The sequence below is a fragment of the Ovis canadensis genome, chromosome 1 (genome assembly GCF_042477335.2).
Source record: "Ovis canadensis isolate MfBH-ARS-UI-01 breed Bighorn chromosome 1, ARS-UI_OviCan_v2, whole genome shotgun sequence".
Taxonomy (NCBI): Eukaryota; Metazoa; Chordata; class Mammalia; order Artiodactyla; family Bovidae; genus Ovis; species Ovis canadensis.
The window spans coordinates 52,923,725-52,950,184 of record NC_091245.1 but is presented as its reverse complement, the minus strand read 5'-3'; the positions used below and the strand labels follow the sequence as shown (position 1 = coordinate 52,950,184).

Here is a 26,460-nt window from a genome sequence, read left to right as displayed (position 1 = left end):
TCTTTGACTGCCCTCTGGCTCTTGTAGAGGAGTATAAACACATCTGCAAGCTTTAATACAAAAATACTTTCTTATGTTATAATTGACCATTAGTAGGATAATTCAATATGTTTTTAACATAAGGAAAGTTGAAATCAGGTACCTCTTTCATTTCCTTCATAAATGTTGATGAATTTGTTTCGATATCGTCATCAGTACTTATTCTTGTAAAAATTTGTTCAGCAATTCTAAAGGAAGAATATTCTGCTGGAACATATGATCCTATAAAATATAAGTCAAAGTAAACTGAGATGCTTTTATAAAATATAAGCACTACTAACACTGCACTTTCTACCAACTCAGATTATTTAGTAGCCTATCTAAGGATTAATGTGGTGGAAAGATCACAAGATATGGAATTAGAAGGCATGGCCCCAGCTCTGTCATTTATTTTACAACCTTGGACAGAACTTAAATTCTCCCAGCTTCATCTTCCTAACTATATAAAATGGAAATGCTTACCCTACCTATTGTACAAAGTTATTTGGAAGTGGAAAAAAGATAATACATATTTGAGTACATAAGAAAGATTTGTTATAAATTTGATAAAAATTATTAAATAGTATAGTCAGATGAGAATATTCAAAGTATGAAAATCTGAAGGAAATGCTTATGAAGCTCAAGTTGATAAAATCATTATAGAAAGGTATATTAAGAACTAGTTGTTAGAAAAATACAGAACCATCTACAATTAGAATGAATGCAAAACATTAAATTTTTTATTAAGGTGAATTTTTATTCACAAGACGGTTTCTGTGTGAGAAATATCAGGCTAACTAACCTAAAATATTCATCTCTTGAAAACAGATTAATCTTATTATTTATATCTATCGCTATACAAAATGGGATACAAAAAGCATTCTAAAACCATAAGAAGATAAAAATATACAAATAGTTAAATGAAAAAAGTGTCAAATATACAGAACTCTGTATAGACAAAATGTGAAATAATGAGAGTGAAGAAACAAAGCCAGATTATTCCAGGATTTAAAACAAAGACAAGGGTGAAAATAGGATCTACTTTTGCATAATAAAGAATAGCAGGAAGAGAAAGCAAAAGTTCAGATAATATTAATATCAATGCAGATAATAATAATAACAATAGCAATTATGATGACATCTCAGAGAGCAAATAAATACAACATTCTCACAGGATTGCCAAAATGATCACATAGGAAAAATAAATGTGAAAGTACCAAGTACAGAATATAGCGTATATGGTGCATATGGTTCATATTTTCCCTTCTCTCTTACCTCCACTAAAAAGGCTCTTAACATATCTTATCATCATATCACAGAAGCCTGCTGGCTGGTACTTTGCATCTAATCTGGCTCTTCTCTAACCTTACAATAGCCAAAGTGATCTATCTAAAACTCAAATCCAATTATGCCATTCTCTTGCTAAAACATCTATAGCTCCCTATAGATATCTGGATAAGGTTCTCTCTCCTCCATTAAATGCCTAAGGCCCTTCACAACCTGACTTCTGCCCATCTCTCCAGCTTTAAGCCTGCCACTTCTCACAGTCACTCTTTATTTTACAAAGCAAAAGAACTACTAAGCCTTTGAACTCCTTGTAGCTACTTGGGAATGTCATGCTGTTTATTGCTTCTGTGCTTTAGAACATGCTCTTATCTCTATTTTCTCTCATACCCTTCCCTTAAGACCATAGCATTGTGTGTGTGTGTGTGTGTGTGTAAACAGCATGATATTCCTAAGGAGCTACAAGGAGTCCAGAGGCTTAGGGTTTTTTTTCGCTTTGTAGAACATAGAGTAGTTTAATCTTTACAACAATTCTTAGACATAGGTACTATTATATTTTTCATTTACAGATAGAAAAACTAAGGAAGTTAAGTATTTGCCTAAGATCACACAACCAGTAACTACAAAAACTAGGTCTAGCTCCAAAGCCTATATTCTCAACTTCCATGCTTTTTGAGTCCTACTATTTCCTTTATAATCAGATTTTATAAGATACTGCATACTTTTAGGAATTCAAAGATCGTGACAAGAGAAGCAGAGTAATAGTAATTTTCTTCAAATATCTGACAGCCTGTTCTTAGGATATAACAGATTGTTCTGAAATGCACAGAAGTTAAGAATGAGGACTAATGAGTAGAAGTTCTATACAGTCAAATTTTAATTCAGTATAATGAATGTTTTAACAATTATAACTACACAAAAATTAGACCGCCTGTTTTTTAAAGGCTGGAACTCATAACTATTCAAACAGAAGTAAGATTATTGTCTCAGATATGAATCAGTATTCTTATAAGGGAACGGAAGTTATCTAAGATAGCCTTTTAAATTTAATAAAATACATACTCTTTATTCATTCATTCACTCACTTCTGATTTTCTTTCTCAGTAGTAAGGGATATTTGCACTAGGATCGATATTACTATTCTGCATTTCCCTTAAAATCCATTACATTAAACCAAGGTTTTTCAATCACATCAAGGGTTGCACTTTCTTGAGCATGTATGTGGGCTGAGGCAGGGAGGGGGGTAAAGGAAGATGGTTCCCCTGTGAATTATAGAATATTTAGCAGCAACCCTGGATATTATACAAAAAAGATCTTAATGACCCAGATAACCACAATGGTGTGATCACTAACTCACCTAGAGCCAGACAACCTGGAATGTGAAGTCAAGCAGGCCTTAGGAAGCATCACTACAGACAAACCTAGTGGAGGTGATAGAATTCCAGCTGAGCTATTTCAAATACTAAAAGATGAGGCCGTGAAAGTGCTACACCCAATATGCCAACAGATTTGGAAAACTCAGGAGTGGCCACAGGATTGGAAAAGATCAGTTTTCATCCCAGTCCCTAAGAAAGGCAATGCCAAAGAATGATCAAACTACAACACAACTGCACTCTTCTCACACGCTAGTAAAGGAATCTCAAAATTGCCCAAGCCAGGCTTCAACAATAGTGAACTGAGAACTTCCAGATGTTCAAGCTGGATTTAGAAAAGGCAGAGTAACCAGAGATCAAATTGTCAACATCCATTGGATCATAGAAAAGGAAGAGAATTCCATTAACATCTACTTCTGTTTCACTAACTATGCTAAAGCCTTTAACTGCACAGATCACAAAAAAATGGAAAATTCTTAAAGAGATAGGAATACCAGACCACCTTACCTGCCTCTTGAGAAAGCTATATGCAGGTCAAAAAGAAACAGTTAGAACTGGACATGGAACAACGGACTGATTCCAAATCGGGAAAGGAGTATGTCAAGGCTGTATGTTGTCACCCTGCTTATTTAACTTATATGCAGAGTACATCATGTGAAATGCCAGGCTTAAGTACAAGCCAGAATCAAGATTGCTGGGAGAAATATCAACAACCTCAGATATGCAGATGACACCACCCTTACGGCAGAAGGTGAAGAGGAACTAAAGACCCTCATGATGAAGGTGAAAAAGGAAAAGGAAAAAGCTGGCTTCAAACTCAACATTCAGAAAACTAAGATTATGGCATCTGTTCCCATTAATTCATGGCAAATAGATGGGGGAACAATAGAAACAGTAAGATACTATTTTGGGGGGTTCTAAAATCACTGCAGATGGTGACTGTAGCCATGAATGAAAAGACAAGATTGCTCTTTGGAAGAAAAGCTATGACAAACCTAGAAAACATATTGAAGCAGAGACATTACTTTGCTGACAAATGTCCATATAGTCAAAGCTATGGTTTTTCCAGTAGTCATGTATGGATGTGAGAGTTGGACCATAACGAAAACTGAACACCAAAAAATTGATGCTTTTGAACTGTGGTGTTGGAGAATATTTTTGAGAGTCCCTTGGTCTTCAAGGAGATCAAACTAGTCAATCCTAAAGGAAATCAGTGCTGAGTATTTGTTGGAAGGACTGATGCTAAAGCTGAAGGTGTAATACTTTGGCCATCTGATGCAAAAAAATGACTCAATAGAAAAGACCCTGATGCTGGGAAAGATTGAAGACAGCAGGAGAAGGGGAAGACAGAGGATGAGATGGTTGGATGGAATCACTGACTTGATGGACATGAGTTTGAGCAAGCTCTGGGAGTTGGTGATGGACAGGCAAGCCTGGAGTGCTGCAGTCCATGGGGTCACAAAGAGTAGGACACAACTGAGCAACTGAACTGGATTTTATACTCCCCTCAGTTGTGACAACTAAAAATGTCTCCAGACATTGCCAATTCCAGAGGGTGAGGTGAACCAAAATTATCCCAGACTGACCAGTCATCTGGTCTCCGATTAACATCGGTCTCCATGAACCCAATTTTTAGAGATAAAAGGTGAGTTGTGTCTCGATGCCAAGAAATCCATAACAATGTTGGGACACTGACAGTCATTTACACAGTCACAAAGAGTTGGACACAACTGAACGACTGAACTGAACTGTATGCACACATAAGTGTAACACAGCAGTTGTTAAAACTAAGTTATTGGTAAACCTTAAATTAAGTAAAGGAAATGTTTCTGTGCCCAATGTTACAATTTTGGGAAAAATCTTATATGAGTTATTAAAGGCAGTAGTTTCTGCTACTTGTACCACTTTCTCTTTCAACAAAGTTTTTGAATCTCAGATAATTATACAATTCAATTTACTAATAGTTGATACACATTAATAACTATAATAAAGAAGCTTCTATTTCTATTATATCCCACAAGATTTTCAGTACAATATAATCCAATCTGGATAGAGCTTAATAAATACCAAATTGTAAAAGTTATGGTCCATATATATATACATATATATGATCTAAAATACTGGGCATGAGATATTTTAAAGAGGGAGCAGAACTGATAACCATAAAGTAAACATGTAACTTACCAATTTGGGCCATAATCTGACAAAGAGCAATCTGTTTCAAATATGTGGATTTCCCACTCATATTTGGTCCAGTTATGATAAAAAAATTACTCCCTTCTGTAATATAGGTATTGTTAGCGACAGGTTTTTCCACAGATATTCTTTCAAGAATGGGATGCCACCCCTGCTTGATTGCTAAAGTATCAGTAAACTCTGGCCGAACTAAAGAGAAAAATAAAATGGTTTTGAAAGATTAATATATTTATACTTAAAAGATTTTGTGGTGTGTACATACTGTTTATACTTTAGTGACTTTACTAGAGTCAATCTGGAACAATGTTATTATTATTTTTTCTTCAGTCCTTCCAAATGATAACTGGCATAGTCTACTCACATCAGAACTTAAATTCTTTTCCAGAAAAAATATGATTTTGGTCCTGTCATTGTTCAGGGCTCCAAAAGAGTTCATAACATTTTCAGATTTGTGTAAATTAAAAGGAATCAACTAGCTATTTAAAAATAACAATTAATTTCAAGGACTCTAAAATTGCACATTTACTTAATCCTCGCCTTAAGCATTATTTCAAATTTGGCATACTTAGCTTTTCAAATGAGGTCTGAAAATAGAACAAAACCAAATAAAAACACAATTTTACATCCAAACTTACAGAAATTTTGTCTAAAAAGTATTCTCAGAGGATAGAAAAAACAGATACAAAAGATTTTGTTAATTTTGTAGAAAGAAATAATGATCAGGTTTCTATAGATGCTTTCTAAGTCATCCTCCTTATTTAACTTATATGCAGAGTACATCATGAGAAACACTGGGCTGGAAGAAGCACAAGCTGGAATCAAGATTGCCGGGAGAAATATCAATAACCTCAGATTTGCAGATGACACCACCCTTATGGCAGAAAGTGAAGAGGAACTAAAAAGCCTTTTGATGAAAGTGTAAGAGAAGAGTGAAAAAGCTGGCTTAAAGTTCAACATTCAGAAAACTAAGATCATGGCATCTGGTCCCATCACTTCATAGCAAATAGATGAGGAAACAGTGGAAACAGTGACAATTTTTCTGGGCTCCAAAATCACTGCAGATGGTGACTGCAGCCATGAAATTAAAAGATGCTTACTCCTTGGAAGGAAAGTTATGTCCCTAGATAGCACATTAAAAAGCAGAGACATTACTTTGCCAACAAAGGTCCATCTAGTTGAGGCTATGGTTTTTCCAGTGGTCATGTATGGTGGTGAGAGTTGGACTGTGAAGAAAGCTGAGTGCTGAAGAATTGATGCTTTTGAACTGTGGTGTTGGACAAGACTCTTGAGAGTCCCTTGGACTGTAAGGAGATCCAACCAGTCCATTCTAGATGAGACCAGTCCTGGGTGTTGAGTGGAAGGACTGATGCTGAGGCTAAAACTCCAATACTTCGGCCACCTCATATGAAGAGCTGACTCATTGGAAAAGACTCTGATGTTGGGAGGGATTGGGGGCAGGAGGAGAAGGGGATGACAGAGGATGAGATGGCTGGATGGCATCACCAACTCGATGCACATGAGTTTGGGTGAACTCCAGGAGTTGGTGATGAACAGGGAGGCCTGGAATGCTGCGATTCATGGGGTTGCAAAGACTCGGACACGAATGAGTGACTGAACTGAACTGAAGATGAAGAAAGCACAAAGAAGGTGAGAGACAAGTAAAAATTAAAATGCTACATGTCTCTCAAGGAAACACATGGATAAACTTGAAAGTATTCATTATAATAGTGAGGTTGATTAGTAAAATAAGAAAACTTTTACTATATTTAAATCATTTTTAATACCAAAAATTTACTTCTTATAAGTTTGGAGTTTTAGGGTAGTCCCTCTCAAAATGGAACAACATCAAATATCTTAATATTTGAGAAAACTATTAAGTTTTGGCCTATACAATACCAACTGAAAAATTTAATACGTCCATAAGAAATACAGAAATATCAAAAATGAAAAAACCTTTGTAAAACACATTTTCCATCATAAAGATTAATTAACAGAATGTTTTGGAAATACTACTATTAATTTTAACCAAAAATTTAATGTTATTAAGCCCACAATTACTCAACCAAATTATCATATACAAGTTATGAAAATTTGCATACTGATAGTTTGGATAAGAAATTTCAAGCGATGGGGGCTAACTTGAAGTATTCATTTAACATTAGAAAATTGCTTAACATTTATATTCAAGACCTGTAGTATAGACTTGGGACACAAAAATAAGTGATATAATTGATCTTGGGATGCTCACATCTGCTCACTTTTAGGAGTTTATTTCTGTCATGTCTGTTAGTATTAGCATCACACTGCTTCCTCAGACTTGAAATTTATGAATTTGGATCATCATTATTTTCACCAAAGAGACAGCTCTATAGTCTTTCTTATTTTAGGAAAGACTTTAAAGTTTCTTGCAGTATTTTTTTCTAATTTCTCAATTTCTCAGTAAATAATCTTTTGACTTCTAAAAGAAATTTTAAGGGTAATTTCACTTTCTATATTTTGAGTCTTAGTCTAGGACCATAGGTAAGAGACTATATATCAGGGAAAAAAATATAAAACATTCATAATTGCTACATAAAATTGCTTGAATGGAATACAAATTTCAGTATGCAACCTATTTATTCCAAAGAAAATAACTTACCATAGTCAGAAAGAGTACAGGCATGAGCAAATGACAGTAGCATATCCAGCATTGACACAGTGTCAGACAGTTTATATAAGCAATGAATATGCTCATAAATCTCACTAAGCAGTTTGCACACAATCCTGAAAGTACATGTTTGATAAAAGAAATAGTGCTTTTAAAAAAGGGGCATAGAACATAATTATAAAACAATATAAAATTCATTGCCTGAGGTAAAATAACATTGACAGTTGAGTTGTACACTAGATAAAGTCTGTTGTTCTATTGTCGTATTTGAGAGATGAGGAAACTGAAGCTCATAATCAAGGTCAGTTATTTAGCAGCAGAGAATCCATCTTCTGGTGTGTTAAGACCAAGTTTTTTTAATGACTGCTTTTCTTAACTATTAATAGAATAAATTTTTAGTATTAGAAATATTTTCTATAGGTCAAATGAAACCCTCACTATACTTCAATCAGTAGATCCCATCTATTAATAATTTTGCTTTTGCAATGTTAAATTTAACACAAAAGCTATTATGTATTTTCTCTCTCACCCATCCTCTCTCCCTCTTTCTCTCTCTCATATACAACCCTAACTACATAATTATTTATGCTTATTTATGTGGTAGTTACCATATTGTGACATAATATAAAAGTTTTTCTCTTACATGGGAAAATATGTTCTGCTATATCTTACTATATCTTATAATCTTTTTGATTTATGCTCTGAAATTGTTCTGAAAATCTAACATTTATCTTCATTGTCTCAGCTCAGCAATTCTGAATTTCCTAGTTCTTATTTCTAGACACATTGCTACTGTTTTATGAACAATAAAATACTGGCACTATTATAATGTTGTTATATATGTACTAAGTCATGAGAACTTGAGAGCTTACATGGTAAAGAAAAAGAATAAACTGAATGAAGTCCCAAATAAGCCCAGATGTGCCAACTTCTATATCATGATGGAGTACACACTACAGAAGTATCAGTGGTACTAGAGATATTTCAAGCTCAAGTCATTATGACATTTCTTAAAACTGTATTAAAAGGATGACTGAAGTACTGATGAAATGTGGATATTTGGCTGGGTATCAGGCTTTTTCTATAACCCAGTATAATGGATTTATTTTGGGGGAGGGGCAGTTTTAATTAGATTTGCCCTGAATGTTCTGTGAGGCTCAGTGATCTCAATCACAATGACAGACTTTAAAGTTTTAACTGTTTTTCTAGGAAATGGTCTTTCCTTGTTAACATTCATAACTACAATTTTCTGCAACCAGAAAAAAAGTCAGTTAATGAAATGTATCGAAGTATCTCAAATCAATTTAAATCAGTATTCAAACATTTCAAATGCTCTTACATATAAGTCATGTGATAGATTTCTCTCAAAGACTCTTGGCATCTTTCATTCATTTTAATTAAATCTGCTGATGTAAAGCTATAAGAATTTTTCACTTTAGAAATCTGCTAGGAGATTAAAAAAATGTCAAGATACATACTCTTATGAAGCAAAACATACAGATTTTAAACAACAGAATTATAGGTACTTAGGTTAATCACTTTAATTCTTGAGATAACTGTATCATCAAAAAAGTCCCAAATAATGTTTGTAGAAGAGAAAAGATCACTTCTCAAGTTAAAGCACAATATTTTAACCTAGTCTGTCTGACATGACTATTTTTACAGCTCTTAAAGCAGCCATGTAGAAATGTTAAAAAAAATATTACACCTCATTCCCAAGTAGTAATATGTATGGTAGATAGGAACCTTCACTACATCTGTGACCCCTGTCTTAGCCCTTGCCTCATAACCAAACTTCACTCAGTCTCTAACCCCATTACTAATTCTTGACCCATTTTTTTACTTCACCCATCCCTTATTACTGGATAATATAGTATATATTTTAAAGACCTGAAAGGTTTGTTTTTGTCATAAGGTACTCCCTGCAGGTAGAGAAAGATGAAAGTGGGTTAGACTTTCCCAAATCAGTATCCTGGGGAGGAAATAACGTATATATAAAAAAATACTCCCCTGGTCCAAAGATTTGGCAATACTGATATTTAAAAATTAAGCAAATTTCTTTATTTTAGGACTTTTAAAGCTTTAATAGGTAGATGTGCACTGAGAAAAACCTAAAACAGGAAATGGTACAGTACTTTTCAAACTTCTTTGATCAAAAATTCCTTTTGGATTTTCTGTCTTCATTTTCCTTTACTACCCTTATCAAGCTCCTAGAATTGTGGGAAACACTGTGTTTGGTATTTCTCTTAAAAGCTCTTCTCAATCACTCTTAGATTAGTAAAGTTGTTAGGTGGGTGGGTAGAAGTAAGAGAAGTAATATACAGAACATTCAGAAACCTATCATGTAATACTCAATAAGTGCCTGAAAATATGTAAGTGCAATTCTGTAAAATCAGAAACAATAATTTCCTAACCAGAATTCTAAAATGAACCTTAATAAACTCAGAAGGAAGTTGATCATTGGGTAGGACTGTACAATCTGTAGTCATCTGAATGAAAAATCCTCGAGCAGAGCTAAAACTTGTCCTTAAAGGAAGACTGTATTTTTCTGCAAGCTGTGTTATCATTCCTAGTGGCCAGAAACAAGAAAAAAAAAAAAAATGTTGTGAGTAAATCACTCTTCATGTTTAAAAAAGTCACTAACTTTTCTTTATTTATATACAAGTAGGAAGCTCTTATTACTCTTTTCTTTTAACCGAAATATGAAAATGACAACCCAGTCCAGTATTCTTGCCTGGGAAATCCCATGGACAGAGGAGCTTGGCAGGCTACAGTCCATGGGGATGCAGTCAGACACGACTGGGCAACAGAGAGTGTGCACGCACGCGCACGCTCACACACACACACACACACACACACACACAGAGTTGGTTTAAATACTGCATTAGTTTCATATGTACAACATAGTGATTCGGTAGGGTTTTTTGCAGATTATATTCCACTATAAGCTATTACAGACTGAATATACTTCTCTGTTATATAGTAAATTCTTACCACTTATCTATTTTATGTATAGTAGTTTGAATCTGTTAATCCCACAGTCCTAATTTGTCCCTCTCTCCTTCCCTCTCCTTTTTGGTAATTATGAATCTGTTTTCTGTTTGTGAGTCTGCTCCCATTTTGCATATAGATTAATTTGTATTGGTTTTTATTTTTTTTTTATTTTTTATTTTTTTTTTATTTTAGTTTTTTATTTTTTAAATTTTAAAATCTTTAATTTATGTCACATAAATGCGATATATAGTATTTGCCTTTGTCTGACTTATTTCACTAAGGCTAATATTTTCTAGGTCCATCCATGTTGCTGCAACTGTCAATATTGTTCTTTTTTATGGCTTAATTATATTCTATTGTATATATACCACATTTGCTTAAGCTAGATGGGCACTTGTGTTTGTACCATGTCTGTTAGGAACATGCTGTTAGGAACACTGGAGTGCATATATCTTCAAAATTAGAGTTTTTGTTTTTCCAGGATATATACCCAGAAGTATGATTGCTGGATCATACGGTAGTTCTATTTTCAGTTTTTTCAAGGAAACTCTATACTGTTTTTCATAATGGCTGCAACAATTTACATTCCCACCAATAGGGCATGAGGTTTCCTTTGTTATACTTTTAAACTCTAACAATTTTTGACATCTAAAATATGTGGTTAAGTATTCTTTTAAGAAAAAAACACTACAGTAAAAAGGTGGTCATTCAGAGAAATATTTTGAAAGTAAAGAAATTGCAAAAACCAAAATAATAAAACCAAAACTAGAGTTCAGTTCAGTTCAGTCTCTCAGTCGTGTTCGACTCCATGAATTGCAGCACGCCAGGCCTCCCTGTCCATCACCAACTCCCGGAGTTCACTCACACTCACACTCACATCCATTGAGTAGGTGATGCCATCCAGCCATCTCATCCTCTGTCGTCCCCTTCACTTCCTGCCACCAATCCCCCCCCAGCATCAGAGGCTTTTCCAATGAGTCAACTCTTTGCATGAGGTGGCCAAAGTACTGCAGTTTCACTTTTAGCATCATTCCTTCCAAAGAAATCCCAGGACTGACCTTCTTTAGAATGGACTGGTTGGATCTCCTTGCACTCCAAGGGACTCTCAAGAGTCTTGTCCAACACCACAGTTCAAAAGCATCAATTCTTCAGCGCTCAGCTTTCTTTACAGTCCAACTCTCACATCCACACATGACCACAGGAAAAACCATAGCCTCGACTAGATGGACCTTTGTTGGCAAAGTAATGTCTCTGCTTTTCAATATGCTATCTAGGTTGGTCATAACTTTCCTTCCAAGGAGTAAACGTCTTTTAATTTCATGGCTGCAATCCCCATCTGCAGTGATTTTGGAGCCCCCAAAAATAAAGTCTGACACTGTTTCTACTGTTTCTCCATCTATTTCCCATGAAGTGATGGGACCAGATGCCATGATCTTTGTTTTCTGAATGTTGAGCTTTAGGCCAACTTTTTCATTCTCCTCTTTCACTTTCATCAAGAGGCTTTTTAGTTCCTCTTCACTTTCTGCCATAAGGGTGGTGTCATCTGCATATCTGAGGTGATTGATATTTCTCCCCGCAATCTTGATTCCAGCTTGTGCTTCTTCCAGCCCAGCATTTCTCATGATGTACTCTGCATAGAAGTTAAATAAGTAGGGTAAGAATATACAGCCTTGATGTACTGCTTTTCCTATTTGAAATCAGTCTGTTGTTCCATATCCAGTTCTAACTGTTGCTTCCTGACCTGCATATAGGTTTCTCAAGAGGCAGGTCAGGTGGTCTGGTTTTCCCATCTCTTTCAGAATTTTCCAGTTTATTGTGATCCACAGAGTCAAAGGCTTTGGCATAGTCAATAAAGTAGAAATACATGCTTTTCTGGAACTCTCTTGCTTTTTCCATGATCCAGCGGATGTTGGCAATTTGATCTCTAGTTCCTCTGCCTTTTTGAAAACCAGCCCGAACATCTGGAAGTGCACGGTTCATGTATTGCTGAAGCCTTGCTTGGAGAATTTTGAGCATTACTTTACTATCATGTGCTGCTGCTGCTGCTGCTAAGTCGCTGCAGTCATGTCCGACTCTGTGCAACCCCAGAGATGGCAGCCCATCAGGCTCCCCCATCCCTGGGATTTTCTAGGTAAGAACACTGGAGTGGGTTGCCATTTCTTTCTCCAATGCATGAAAGTGAAAAGTGAAAGTGAAGTCGCTCAGTCATGTCCAACCCTCAGCGACCCGATGGACTGCAGCCCACCAGCCTTCTCCATCCATGGGAGTTTCCAGGCAACAGTACTGGAGTGGGTTGCCATGTGAGATGAGTGCAATTGTGTAGTAGTCTGAGCATTCTTTGTCATTGCCGTTCTTTGGGATTGGAATGAAAACTGACCTTTTCCAGTCCTGTGGCCACTGCTGAGTTTTCCAAATTTGCTGGCATATTGAGTGCAGCACTTTCACAGTATCATCTTTCAGGATTTGGAATAGCTCCACTGGAATTCCACCACCTCCATTAGCTTTGTTCCTAGTGATGCTTTATAAGGTCCACTTGACTTCACATTCCAGGATGTCTGGCTCTAGATGAGTGATCATCGTGATTATCTTTGTCGTGAAGATCTTTTTTGTACAGTTCTGTATAGTCTTGCCACCTCTTCTTAATATCTTCTGCTTCTGTTAGGTCCAGACCATTTCTGTCCTTTATCAAGCCCATCTTTGCATGAAATGTTCCCTTGGTATCTCTAACTTTCTTGATGATATCTCTAGTCTTTCCCATTCTGTTCTTTTCCTCTATTTCTTTGCATTGATCGCTGAGGAAGGCTTTCTAATCTCTTCTTGCTATTCTTTGGAACTCTGCATTCAGATGCTTATATCTTTCCTTTTCTCCTTTGCTTTTTGCTTTTCTTCTTTTCACAGCTATTTGTAAGGTCTCCCCAGACAGCCATTTTGCTTTTTTGCATTTCTTTTCCATGGGGATGGTCTTGATCCCTGTCTCATGTACAATGTCACGAACCTCCGTCCATAATTCATCAGGCACTCTATCTATCAGATCTAGTCCCTTAAATCTATTTCTCACTTCCACTGTATAATCATAAGGGATTTGATTTAGGTCATACCTGAATGGTCTAGTGGTTTTCCCCCAGTATAACCTCTATGTTAGGAATATTGGAGTTTACTTAATATTCGTTTCACTTGTGTGATTTTATACATAGAAAACCCTACAGACTCTATCAAAGAAACATTCGTGAGTTAAATTAGAACCACCAATGAATTCAATAAACTGCAGGATACAAAATTAATATACATAAATCTGTTAATTTGTACTTAGAAAGCTATAAGACACAGATGAAAGAAACTGAATACAACATGGATAGAAAGATATATCATGTTCACTGATTGGAAGAATTAATATTGCTAAAATGACTATAGTACTGAAAAAAATGTTTAGATTCGCTGCAATCCATATCAAAATATCACTAGCCTTTTTCACAGAATAAGTCTAAAATTAGTATGGAAACACAAAAGACATTGAACAGCCAAAACAATCTAGAAAAAGAAAAACAAAGCTGGAAGTATCATGTTTCTTGATTTCAAACTATACTGCAAAGCTCCAGTAATCAAAACAGTATGATACCAACACAAAAACAGACACATAGATCAAAAGAACAGAGAACCCAGTAATGAATGCACACTAATACGGGCAATTAACCTATGACAAAGGAGGCAAAAATATACAATAGTGAAAACACAGCATCTTCAATAAATGGTGGTGGGAAAACTAGACAGCTACAAGAATTAAACTGGACTACTCTCACACCATGCGCAAAAATAAATTCAAAATGGATTAAAGACTTAAATATAAAACTGGAAACTATAAAATTTCTAGAAGAAAACAGGCAGTAAGCTCTGACATCAGTCTTAGTAATACGTTTTTGGATGTGTCTGTTCATGCAAGGGAAATAAAAGCACAAATAAACAAATGGGACTATACCAAACTAATAACTTTCGTACAGTGAAGAAAATCATTAACAAAACACAAAGGCTGCCTACTGAATGGGAGAAGACATTTGCAATGATATATCTTATAAGGGGTTAATATCCAAAATATACAATGAACTCATACAACTTAATATTAAAAAAAAATTCATTTAAAATCAGGCTGAAGATCTCAATAGACATTTTCCCAGAGAAGACATACAGATGGTCAACAGTCACATGAAAAGATGCTCAACATCAGTAATCATCACCAAAGTGCAAATCAAAATCACAATGAGATATCACCTCACACCTATAGAATGACTATTACCAAAAAAGACAACAAAGAACATGTGTTGGCGAAGATGTGGAGAAAACAAAACCCTGGTACACTGTTGGTGGGAATGTAAATTGGTGCAACTGCCACAGAAAAGTGTGGAGAGTTCTCAAAAACTTAAAAATAGGTAAATCAACTATACTTCAATAAAAATAAATATTTTTAAAAATCAAAGATAGAACTAACCATGTGATCCAGCAATTCCACTCCTAGGTATTAAATAAAAATACACATCCCTTTGTTTGTTGCAGCATTGTTTACAATAGCCAAAATATGAAAGCAACCTTACTGCCCATCAATAGATGAATAAAGAAGTGGTGTGTGGGTATGTGTATTTGTCGTTGTTCAGTAGGTAAGTCATGTCCAACTTTTTTGTGACCCCACAGACTATAGCACACCAGCCTCCTCTGTCCAAGGGATTTCACAGGGAATCAGTACTGGAATAGGTTGCCATTTCCTTCTCCAGGGGATCTTCCCAGGGATCAAACCCTCATCTCCTGCATTGGCAGGCAGGTTCTTTAACACTGAACCACCCAGGGAAGCATGTGTGTGTGTGTGTGTGTGTGTGTGTGTGTGTATTATGCTATCACCTGGCTAACATCAGCCATAAAAAAATGAAATCTTGTCATTTGTGATAACATGGATAAGTGAAATAAGCCACACAAAGAAAGACAAATATTGTATGATTTCACTTATATGTGGAATCTAGAAAACAAAACAAAAGAATAAACATAACTGAACAGAAACATAGTCATAGCTACAGAGAACAATCAGGTAGTTGTTAGAGGGAAGGAGGGGAAAGAAATAATGAGGGAAATTAAAAGGTATAAATTTCCAGGTGCCACACAAGTATGAAATGTGTACACTGTGGGTAACACAGTCAATAACTATGTAATATTTTTGTATGGTGACAGATCATAACTAGACATGGCGATCATTTTGAAATGTATAGAAATAGTGAATCACTATTTTGTGTAATAGGAACTAACATAATGTTGTAAGACAATTATTCTTAAAAAAAAAAAAAAAAACTCAGAAAAAAAGAGATCAGATTTGAGGTTACCAGAGGCAGGGGTAAGGGGAAAGGGGATTAGACAAAGGCAGTCAAAAAGCACAAATTCTAGTTATAAGTAAGTACTAAAGATGCAATGAACAACATGATAAGCATAATTAACACTGCTGTACATGGCTGCCTACAGTTCACTAAGAGGACACCACTAAGCAACTGAGCACATGGACGCACACAGCCATGCACACACGTTATATATGTAAGTTGTTAACAAAGTAATTTCTAAGAGTTCTTATCACAGGAAAAAATATTATTTTATTATTTAATTTTATATCCATATTAGCGTAGATGTTCATTAAACTTATTGTGATAATCATTTCGTGAGGTATATAAATCAAATTATTATGATGTATACTGTAAACTTATACAGTGCTGTATATAAATTATCTCAGTAAAGCTAGAAAGAAAATAAAAGGAAGAAAGTTATATAAATTATTTCAATAATTAATTCACAATAAGAAATTCCCTCTAAAAAGCATACTTTACAAGGCAAAATATTCCAAAAAGGAAATCGGTGTTTCATCACATAAAATTCCTAAAACGTCCAAATCTTCCTATCAATTGCACACTCACTACAGAGTTTTAAATTTCTAAATTTATATTTTTAACATGATGACCATTAACTATTTGAATATTACTTGAAAAAACTGACAGTTTTATTCCTCAAAATGGTTCGTCAAAGAATTTTCTTGTTTTTCTCAGTAGTATCATCATTCTCCGGCTAATCATTTCAATTAGCACCAGTGGCTACATCTCTCTTTACTTTACCATGGCCATATCTACTCAATGATTAACTCTTATCAATTCTTCCTTTAACCTTCATATTTCTCTTTCCTCATATACACCTGCTGTGTTAACTTGTGGTAGCTTAAAATAGTTCCTCTTTCCGTTGCTCCATTCAAACTCATTCAACACATCTTCCTGATCAATTTCACTCCACAGAGCAAAAATATCTCACTGCCTCTACATTCTCCTTGGGAAAAACCTCCAAACTGACCTTCAAAAACTAAATTCTGATCCCCAGACTACATTTCTGACCATATTATCTCTTACTAGTTCTATAAGGGAATGCCTTATTCCATCCTAACAAATTTGCTCACTCATCCTCTAAGGTTTCTTCAGGCCATTGTGCTTTAGTTTGTACTAAACTAAAGTACAAAAAAAGAAAGAGGGGGTGGAATTCCTTTTTAGGCTATTTTATGTACTAAAAACATTCCCATCTTGTATGCCTCCACACCCAGTCATTCTCTGATCCCTCTATTTTTTCTTCATTTACCTTATATCTATGTGAAATTATGCACTATATATAATTAATATACTTTATATAGCAATATGGATACACACATATATATACATAAATATGTTTGTGTGTTTATTACCTGTCTCTACTATTATTATAGCTTTATGAGGACAGGGAATTTGTTCTGTTCACTATGTATTCCCAGTACCTAGGAGATTTTTTACTAAGAGATTTTACTAGGATTTTTTACTATATTTACTAGGAGATTAATAAACTCATTAAATGAATTACTGTACTGGCTTGCAAATACTGCCTGTCCCAGACAAAAATATCTCTTCCTCCACTGAAACTCATTAGCACTGATAGACAGTATTTTTCACGTAATTTATATGCAACATTGTACTAAGGTAAAAACTACTCTCCAAGCTTTCATGTAACCCTATATTTAAATTTGAAGACACTCTATATTTAACTTTGGAGAAAAGAAGTGATACATTTTAACATTTTGAGATCTTTATTTTTTTTTAAAGGCTCCTTAGACAATAATACATTTTAATCTTATCTGTTGTTATGGTAACAAAAAATAAAATTAAACTATGCCTGGTTAATATCATCAGCAAAAAAAAAAGCATGTCCTAAAACAGTTAGCTTTATGTCTAAAAATCAGAAAACACATGCTCAAGTACTTAAACTACCTGCTATGTCATCTACAATCTCTGTATATGTTCTTCTGGCTATGTCAAGAAATTCATTTATGTTAGACCTCACTGCATAGCACTTCTGAGTCCTCATGTTCAGGCATCCCTTCATGTATCTTGCATCATCATTAATTACTGTTTTAATCTTGTCAAGTATGATTCCAAACCTGAAAATGAAATTAGTCAGTTATTTTAATTTGCAATTTGAATATGTTAATGATAGCAAATACCATATATTCTTAAAATTATTGTTGAAAATCATTTTGCAAATAAATAGTTAAATAATATAGATATGAAACTATATAAGTTAGGACTCTGACTACACCAATTTTAAACTATTTTGTCAGTCCTAAGTACTTCCCTAAAAAAATGACATCACCAAGGATAATCCTACAATGGCTAGTAGATCTCCCAAACTATACAAACTAATTGTGTGTGTGAATATAAAAATATATCCCTGAATCACTATTATAAAATTCTGGTTTCGTGCTCATTGGCTCATTTAACATTTACTTATACCATGAGCATTGTGTTAGGTGCAGGGAGTCAAAGAATTAACATAGGGTCCTTGCCCTCAGGTGGGGCAAGAAGAGACCAAACATATTGTGAGACACTATAACAACTTACTATAGTGATCATGCAAACTATAAGTCTGATAATACCTATTTTCCTAACCTTTTATTTTATTCTGTTCTATATCTATCTGTAATAATTCAGTTATATTATTAACCTCATTTTGTGACCTCACACAAGGTGAGAATCTTGAATCAATAAAATAACCGTTTTTAAGTATCATGAGTCTTTTTGGTCAAGAAACAAGGTGCCACTGCTAAAGACAATACTAAAATTAAACTGTAATTAGATATTACTCAGTATTCATACAGACTATTTTTGTTAATTAGGTCCTTATGATTTAACATAAGAGACTAATATATTTTTAGATTTGCAAGTTTTTCCATGGAGAATAGCTTAAAAAAGAAACATCAAAATTTTGCATGATTCCAATTTTTAATGCTATTCTAATTGTCTACTAACAAAAATTATGCTGTTACCCTATCTTTATTTATAAAATATAATATATAAATAAATTTTTAATAAATAAAGTTTTTGTTAACCAACACTTAAGTAATTGTCCTACAGAATACAAATAGAGTTCTTAAAATCAGTAAAGATCAGGAAGAAAGGAATAATCTGCTATTTTATTAACAGTTGAATGACAAAGACCTCTTATCTTCCAAGGAACCATAATAAGCTCTTAATAAAGGTGTGTTACAGTTCTTCAGAGTAATCTATTAAAGAATAAGATAAACATAGTTAAGGATAATAAATTACAACATTATTGAAACAAAACATTTAGACTTGTTTAGTACTTTACATTTTACCAAGTACTTTCTTGCTTCATTTTCTTATTTATATACTCATAAAAGATATTTTATGTATGCAGGTGAAAACATTGTACCTGGCCCATTTTCAGATAAAGAGCACATGGCTAAACAGTATCATCCACTGGTTTACTATTATGACTTATTTTTCTTGTCTCCTAACTAATCACTAACTTTAAACTACTTATTGTCAATAGTAACTTAAACAGTTATCATTATATATTCTGAGTATTCTATGTATAATTCCAAAATGTGGGTTAAATGTACATTAAACTAAAAAAGTGTTTTGCATGTTGGTAAATAGAGCAAGTTCTCCATTCTTATATGACAAAAGTAGGGATTCTTATTTTGCTTAATGGAAACTATGTGTTGTCACTATTTGAATAAACAGAAAACAGTAGAAAATATAGACAATCTGATTTTTACCTTATTTTAGTTTTCTATGAGACAATGGCAAAAGTAACTTTTTTGGTTTTTATTAGAAAAATAATATTTGCATACCAACAAAACAAGTAATTCATAAAAGCATAAAGAAACACATTTATTATTCTATCATACCTCCAAAGACAAGTATTATGGTATATATGCTATCACTTTTTCATATCAAAAATTTATATCATTATATGATCCTTTTCTCCACCACTTAATACTACATCATAAGCATTAGAAACCCTTTATGGTAAACATTTTTAATAAGTCATAATATTCCACCTGTGGAAAGTAAATAGTCATTTCCCCTAATTATTACAGTTCTACACCATGTACAGTAATATAAACAATGCTGCAATGACCATCACTGGACATAAATATTGGTCAACATTTCTTAACAGTTCTTTTGAATAGATTTCTAGAATGTTTTGATGTCTGATGTTTTGAACAGCATCAAAACATATGATATATGTCATAAAGCATTCCTATAAGGTATGCATAATTTTTACTCCTACCAGCTATCTATGAAATTGCCTGTCTCATTGTTCTCACATTAGCAGTAAGTTGAATCCATTAAGAAAAAAACTATTAATTTGCATTTCTTTGACTAGTAAGGTTGAACATTTTTTGATACTACTTATTAACTACTTGGTTCCATTTTTTGGCATTTTCCACATTTCCATTGGCACACCAGTATTTTCTCATAAAATTACATAAGTTTTATGATAATAGAAAGATTTTCTGTCATTTGTGATAACATTTTCCTAACTTTGTCATTTTGACTTTGCCTTAGATATATCAAAGTTTGAAATTTTGTGTTTCATCAGCTATCAGTTTGGGGGGATGATTTATTATACTTCTTTCATTCTAAGAAAGATGACAACACTTTTGAAATATTTTGCCAAACTGTTGTATGTGTCTGTAGTAGAATAAAGTTTATAACAAAATTTTTCTACACTTTTCATTATTTTTTATTTTTAAAAAGTGATTCTTCTTTGTCTTTTAATTCAAAGTTTTTCAAATGTTTTACACCATATAGAATTTAAAAATAGATGAGAAAAATCACCATTTTGTAACCATCAGTTATGTCAGGTAAGAGTCATTAATAAATACCAAAATCAAGGGGTGAAAGTTTGACAAGGACCAGTAAATTTACCCAGTCTCAAGGTATCTCTCCACAGATTACTTGTAACTTTATAGTGAAGTAATTGATCAAAGTTATTATCACCAAGAAGGAAAAAGTGACATGTGCCTCTTGATACTGAGCAAAATACAACATTGCTCACAGAGTACTACTGTCAAATATGTATAAGCCAAATTTAATCATGAAGAAACAATCACACAAACAGGAATATCCTATTAACCAACTGGCCCTTACTCTACAAGATGTTAGTATCATGAAAGACAAAAAAAGGCTGAAAAACTTTTCAGAAGTATAAAGAACCATGACATTAAATACAATGTCTGGTCCTGGACTGGATCCTCTATTAGGGGAAAAAAAAATTACCATAAAGAACAATATTAGAACGACTGGAAAAATGTGAATACAGTATAGGCTATGCATAGTTTACAGTTAATCCTTGAACAATACGGGTTTGAAGTATCTGTGCAGGTCCACTCATGGGTGGATTTTTTTCAATAGTAAATACTACAGTACCACATGATCTGCAGTTGACTGAATTTATAGATGTAGAACTGCAGATATGGGGGAACTGTGGACACTGAGGAGCTGAATATACAAAGAGCAACAGTAAGTTATAGGTGGAATTCCAAAACTGTAGGGAGGGTTGGTGCCCTGACCCTCATGCTGTGCAATAGTCAACTGCAATAGTATTTTATCCGCATTAGATATCCTGAATTTTTAAATTATATTGTAGTGATGCTAGAGAACATCTTTGTTCATAGGACGTATGCACTTTAGAATGCAATTCATTCTCAAATTGTTCATTAAGAGTAATAATAAAGATAATAATATGTGTGTGTGCCGTGTGTGGAAAGAGAGAAAAGATGGAAATTCATTATTCTATTCTTAAAACACTCTAAATGTGAAATTTTTTCAAAACAAAAACTTTTAAAAAACTGATGCTAGACATGTTTTGTATAAGTCACACATATATAAATTACCTTTAAAGGATCCACAAGTTCCAAGGTATGTTTTAGGTATATTAAATTTGTTATCTTTGATTCAGCTGCATTAACCTATTCAGACAAAAATCCAAATGTGGACACCGTAAATACTTAATATGTGAATGAATTTTCCTTTTGAACATTCCACACCTACATTTTCCAAACATTTTTATTTATTAACCTAGGCAGGAGAACCACCTAGGTCCAGGGTCATCAATGGCCTAGTAGGAACCAGGCCACACACCAGGAAGTGACTGGTAGGTAAGCAAGCAGTTTCATCTGTATTTACAGACACTCTCCACTGCTTGCATTACTTTCTGAGCTTTAAATCCTGTCAGAGGAGCAGTGGCATTAAGATTCTCATGGGAGTGTGAACCCTACCCACTGTGAACTATGAATATAAGGCACTCTATATAAGAATCTCAATGCCTGATGATCTGAGGAAGAACTGACGTGGTGATGTTAGCGGTGGGGAATGGAGACAAATATAGATTATCATTGGCAGATAGGTTTGACTGCACAGAAGATATATATAAGACATGAAGGAAGCATGATGTGCTGTGCTTAAGTCTCTCAGTCATGTCCGACTCTTTGAGGCCCCAAGGACTGTAGCCCACCATGCTCCTCTGTCCATGACATTCTCCAGGCAAGAATACTGGAGTGGGAAGCCTATCCCTTCTCCAGGGGATTTTCCCAACCCAGGGATCGAGCCCATGTCTCCCGTATTGCAGGCAGATTCTTTCCTATCTGAGCCACCAGGGAAACCACCATAGTAAATCAATTGCTTGCAGACTCATCAAAACCTTATCATTGAGTAGCAAGCGACAAGCTGCATCTGGTGTCAGGCTTTAGAGAGGCAAAGGAGTTGATGTACTTCAATTGCACAGCTGTATCTGGTAGCAGGCTCTAAGTCAGAATCCAACACTTATTTCAGTCTGAGCATGGGCACACATTATTTTATTTACCACCTCCATCGACAACTCTTTCCCACACTGTGCATTTGTCTTGATCACAGTTTTGGTAAGCCCACAAGCTAACCCTAGCCAAGATGAGTGAAAAAGAAAACCCCGCTGGAGAACTTCTTTGAAAAACGGGAAAGACCCACTGATGAGATAGCAGAAGACTCTAATAAGACTGCCAACAAAAAAAAGCTGCACTTAAAATACCAAGAGTCCTTCTTAAATTAAGGGTTCACTGCAACCCTTAATGATTCACATTCTCCAAGTCTGCTCTGTATAATATGTGGCAGCAGGCTATTCAACGAAGCCATGAAACCTTCAAAACTACTTCGTCACATGAAGACCTAGCACCCTGCATTAAAAGACAAGCCTTTGGAGTTTTTCAAAGGAAAAAAGTGAACACAAAGAACAGAAGTAATTATTGAAGGTCACCACTTTCTCAAATGTGTCTGCACTGACAGCATCTAAAGATTCTGCATGCTGTGACAAAAACTGAAGATCCTGAGGACCATAACTAAGAATGGTGCAACCAAATAAGAAAATAAACATTTTTTTTTTAAGCAACTACTTCCAGAGGTAAGGAAAATAGGGTATTTATTCATCAACTCCTATTCGGTACTGGTCAAGACCTATCACTGGGGCACTGAGGCAACAACTGATTACTCACTAGTCTCCCTGGGACCAGAGAAAAGTCCTCAGGTAGAAAGTTTTAGCTGCTTGCAAAAAGAAGCATACCTTACACTAAAGTGAATACCAAGAGGATGTAGGTGGCACACCAACAAGGTCTACCCCACAATAATAAGTAAAAAAAGCCAATTACAAAATGGGAAATATTTGTAACACAGAGAATCAACAAGGGGTTTATATAAAGAGAAGCTCTACAAATCAAAAACAATGATAACTCAATAGAAAAATGGGCAAGACTTTCACAAAAGCAGATATTCAAAAGGTAAATATACATATGAAAGCACATTCAACCTCATTAACAGAATATGCCAATTAAAACCACAATGAAGTACTACTATCTACCAACCACTATAGCTAAAATTTTAAACTGACAAGATCAGGTTTGGGAAAAGAGCAATAAGACTTCTCATATACTCCCGATGTAAGTGTAAATTAGTAGATACAATCATTTTGAAAAACATTTTGGCAAATATTTTGTCATTATCTACTAAAGTTGAAGGTATACTTAATGACTCAGATCATTCCATTCCTATGTACCCAATAAAAATATGTCCAAAATTCTATTAAGAAACAAATATAAAATTGTTAAGCAATATTATCTCTAATTGCCATAACCTGCCAACAACTCAAAAGTTCAACAACAGTGAAATAAGTAATGGTATATTCATACAGTGGAATATTATATAGCAATGAAACTAAATGAGCTATAGCTACATGTGACAACATGATTAAATCTTACAAACATAATGTTGGATAGAAGAAGCCAGAGATTAAAAAAATATACACTGAATAATTCCTATGTAAAGTTTTTTAAAGAACTGATAAAACTAAGTTATAAAGAAAAATTAACTTAAAAAGTAATTAATAAAAAGTGATTTCTTTTCAGAAGGAGGTAGAAAATAATGAACAGGAAGAAGCAGAAGGAGAGTTTCCTGTTTTGTTTTTATTTTGTTATTTTTGGCTGTGCTGGGTCTTTGTTGCTGCACATGGTGGTACTCTAGTTGCAGTGCCCAGGCCTCTCACTGCAGTGGCTTCTCTTGTTGCAGAGCATGGGCTCTAGGCTGCATAAGCTTCAGCAATTTGGCACTCAGGCTCAGTAGTTGCGGTGCTTGGGCTCAGTCGCCTTATGGACTGTAGGATCTTCCCAGAACAGGGATCAAATCCATGTCCCCTGCATTGGCAGGCAGATTCTTAACCACTGGACCACCAGGAAAGCCCAGAAGGGGAGTTTCAGAAGTACCGGCAGAATACTGACTGGTCATCATGTGAATGTTCACTTTCAGAATGCCTGAAGACATTTTTGGCTGTAACAGTTGAGGGTAACTGTCAGGGGACATTCAACTTTAAGGGATCCAATATGTTGCATTTTCTTCCTTTGTGTGCCATTTCTCAAGGACTCTCTGTTCCTTATCAGTTCCTGGAATACAGGAACGAGCAGAGCTGCATGCAGTTCTCAGGACTGAAATCATGGGAAAGAGCACCTGTTTGGATTGCCTTCAAGTGACTCCCTTCAGTGACTCTCTTCAGCAACCTTGTACTTAACAGACTATCCATTTTGTTGCAACTGGTGCAATTTCATTCTTTTTAATGGCTGAGTAATCATTTTACTGAAGATATACAAGCATGCATTTCTGCTAATAAAGTACTCTTGTTCCACTAGAGACTTGGGTCCCCCACGTCCTTCTTTCTGTCTCCAGCTATTTCTTCAGAGCATGGAAACCTCCTGAGCTCACTTTCTCACCCGGGCTCTCAAGACCTCCTTGAGAGGATGCCCTGTGCCTTCATGAGCGGTACAAGTCCTGTGTATGGGCTTTATTGATTTTCCACGTAACCCAAGGGATATTGCTCTTTCTCTCTTTCTTTTCAACTCCAGTCCCCAGGTCCCGGTCTGTTAAAGACCACAACAGGTAACAACTGGATTCCACTGGCATCTAGCAGGTAGAAGCTATGGTCCATGCTTAGAAACTCAGCCGTATCCAATTCTTTGCAACCCCATGGACTATAGCCCACCCAGTTCCTCTGTCCATGGGATTCTCCAGGGAAGAATACTGGAGTGGGTTGCCATTTCCTTCTTCAGGGGATATTCCCAAACCAGGGATCAAACCCAGGTCTCCTATATTGCAGGAGGATTCTTTACTATCTGAGCTACCAGGGAAGCATCTAGTGGGTAGAAGCTTTGGATACCACTAAACATTTTCGAATGCACAGAACAGTAACAGAGTTACCATCTCAACACATAAATAGTACAAAGTTGAGAAAATCTGCTGTAGAGGAGTTGTATTACACAAGTACTCTCTTAACCTCTTATATCACTGGTGATTTCCTTCCTGCTTCTTCTTTCTCTGTCTCTTTTCAATCTCTCCTAACCTTGATAGCATTGACAAAAGTAAATTGCTATGAACTTTACAGTTCCAAAGTACTAAATGTTGTCCATACCACATGAGCAGGGAAGCAGACCAGACCCTCCCCTAGGTGAGTACTCCAGATGAGTATCCAGCCCCAAATGACACCTTAACTGCAGTTTGTAAGACCTTAAACTCTTGACCCACAGAAACTGAGAGGTAATAAATACATATAGTTTTAAGCTGCTATAGTTGAGGTCATTTGTTATGCTACAGTAGAACAATAATTTTGATCCATGGGTCAGGAAGATCCCTGGAGAAGGGAATGGCAACCCATTCCAGTATTCTTGCCTGGAGAATCCCACGGACAAAGCAGCCTGGTGGGCTACATCAATGGAGTTGCAAAGAGTCAGACCTGACTGAGCAACTTACACACACACACACACACACATAAAGTCTCTTTACAGTTTGCTTTTTCAAAGTGAAGAAGAGAGTCTCACCAAGAAGAATTGAGAGACAACTCTCTATTAGCCTTTTGCATTTTTGCACATCTAATGAGCAAAGGCACTGACTGCCTTTGTTCTACAGAGACTTTTCAAGGATGTTTGTATAGTGAATGGACTTGAAAGACATATTGTCCACTTCTAGGGCAAAGGGTAGGTTTGCTCACAGTTCTTGAAAATAAAGATGGGCCCTCCCTGCAGAATAGCAGGCAAATATG

General features: G+C 35.2%; 1 protein-coding gene across 1 annotated transcript in view; it reads right to left on the bottom strand.

The window, feature by feature from the left end:
- MSH4 (mutS homolog 4) overlaps positions 1-26,460 on the bottom strand; it is an 86,721-nt gene that overhangs the window by 19,628 nt on the left and 40,633 nt on the right. Inside the window, exons 9-16 of the mRNA XM_069594877.1 lie at positions 21,749-21,823; positions 19,038-19,102; positions 17,811-17,980; positions 9,951-10,087; positions 8,858-8,961; positions 7,510-7,634; positions 4,860-5,060; positions 143-261 (exon numbers count right to left, since the gene is read on the bottom strand). Of these exons, the coding sequence (XP_069450978.1) occupies positions 143-261; positions 4,860-5,060; positions 7,510-7,634; positions 8,858-8,961; positions 9,951-10,087; positions 17,811-17,980; positions 19,038-19,102; positions 21,749-21,823 (996 nt within the window). The remainder of the gene's footprint in view (positions 1-142; positions 262-4,859; positions 5,061-7,509; positions 7,635-8,857; positions 8,962-9,950; positions 10,088-17,810; positions 17,981-19,037; positions 19,103-21,748; positions 21,824-26,460) is intronic.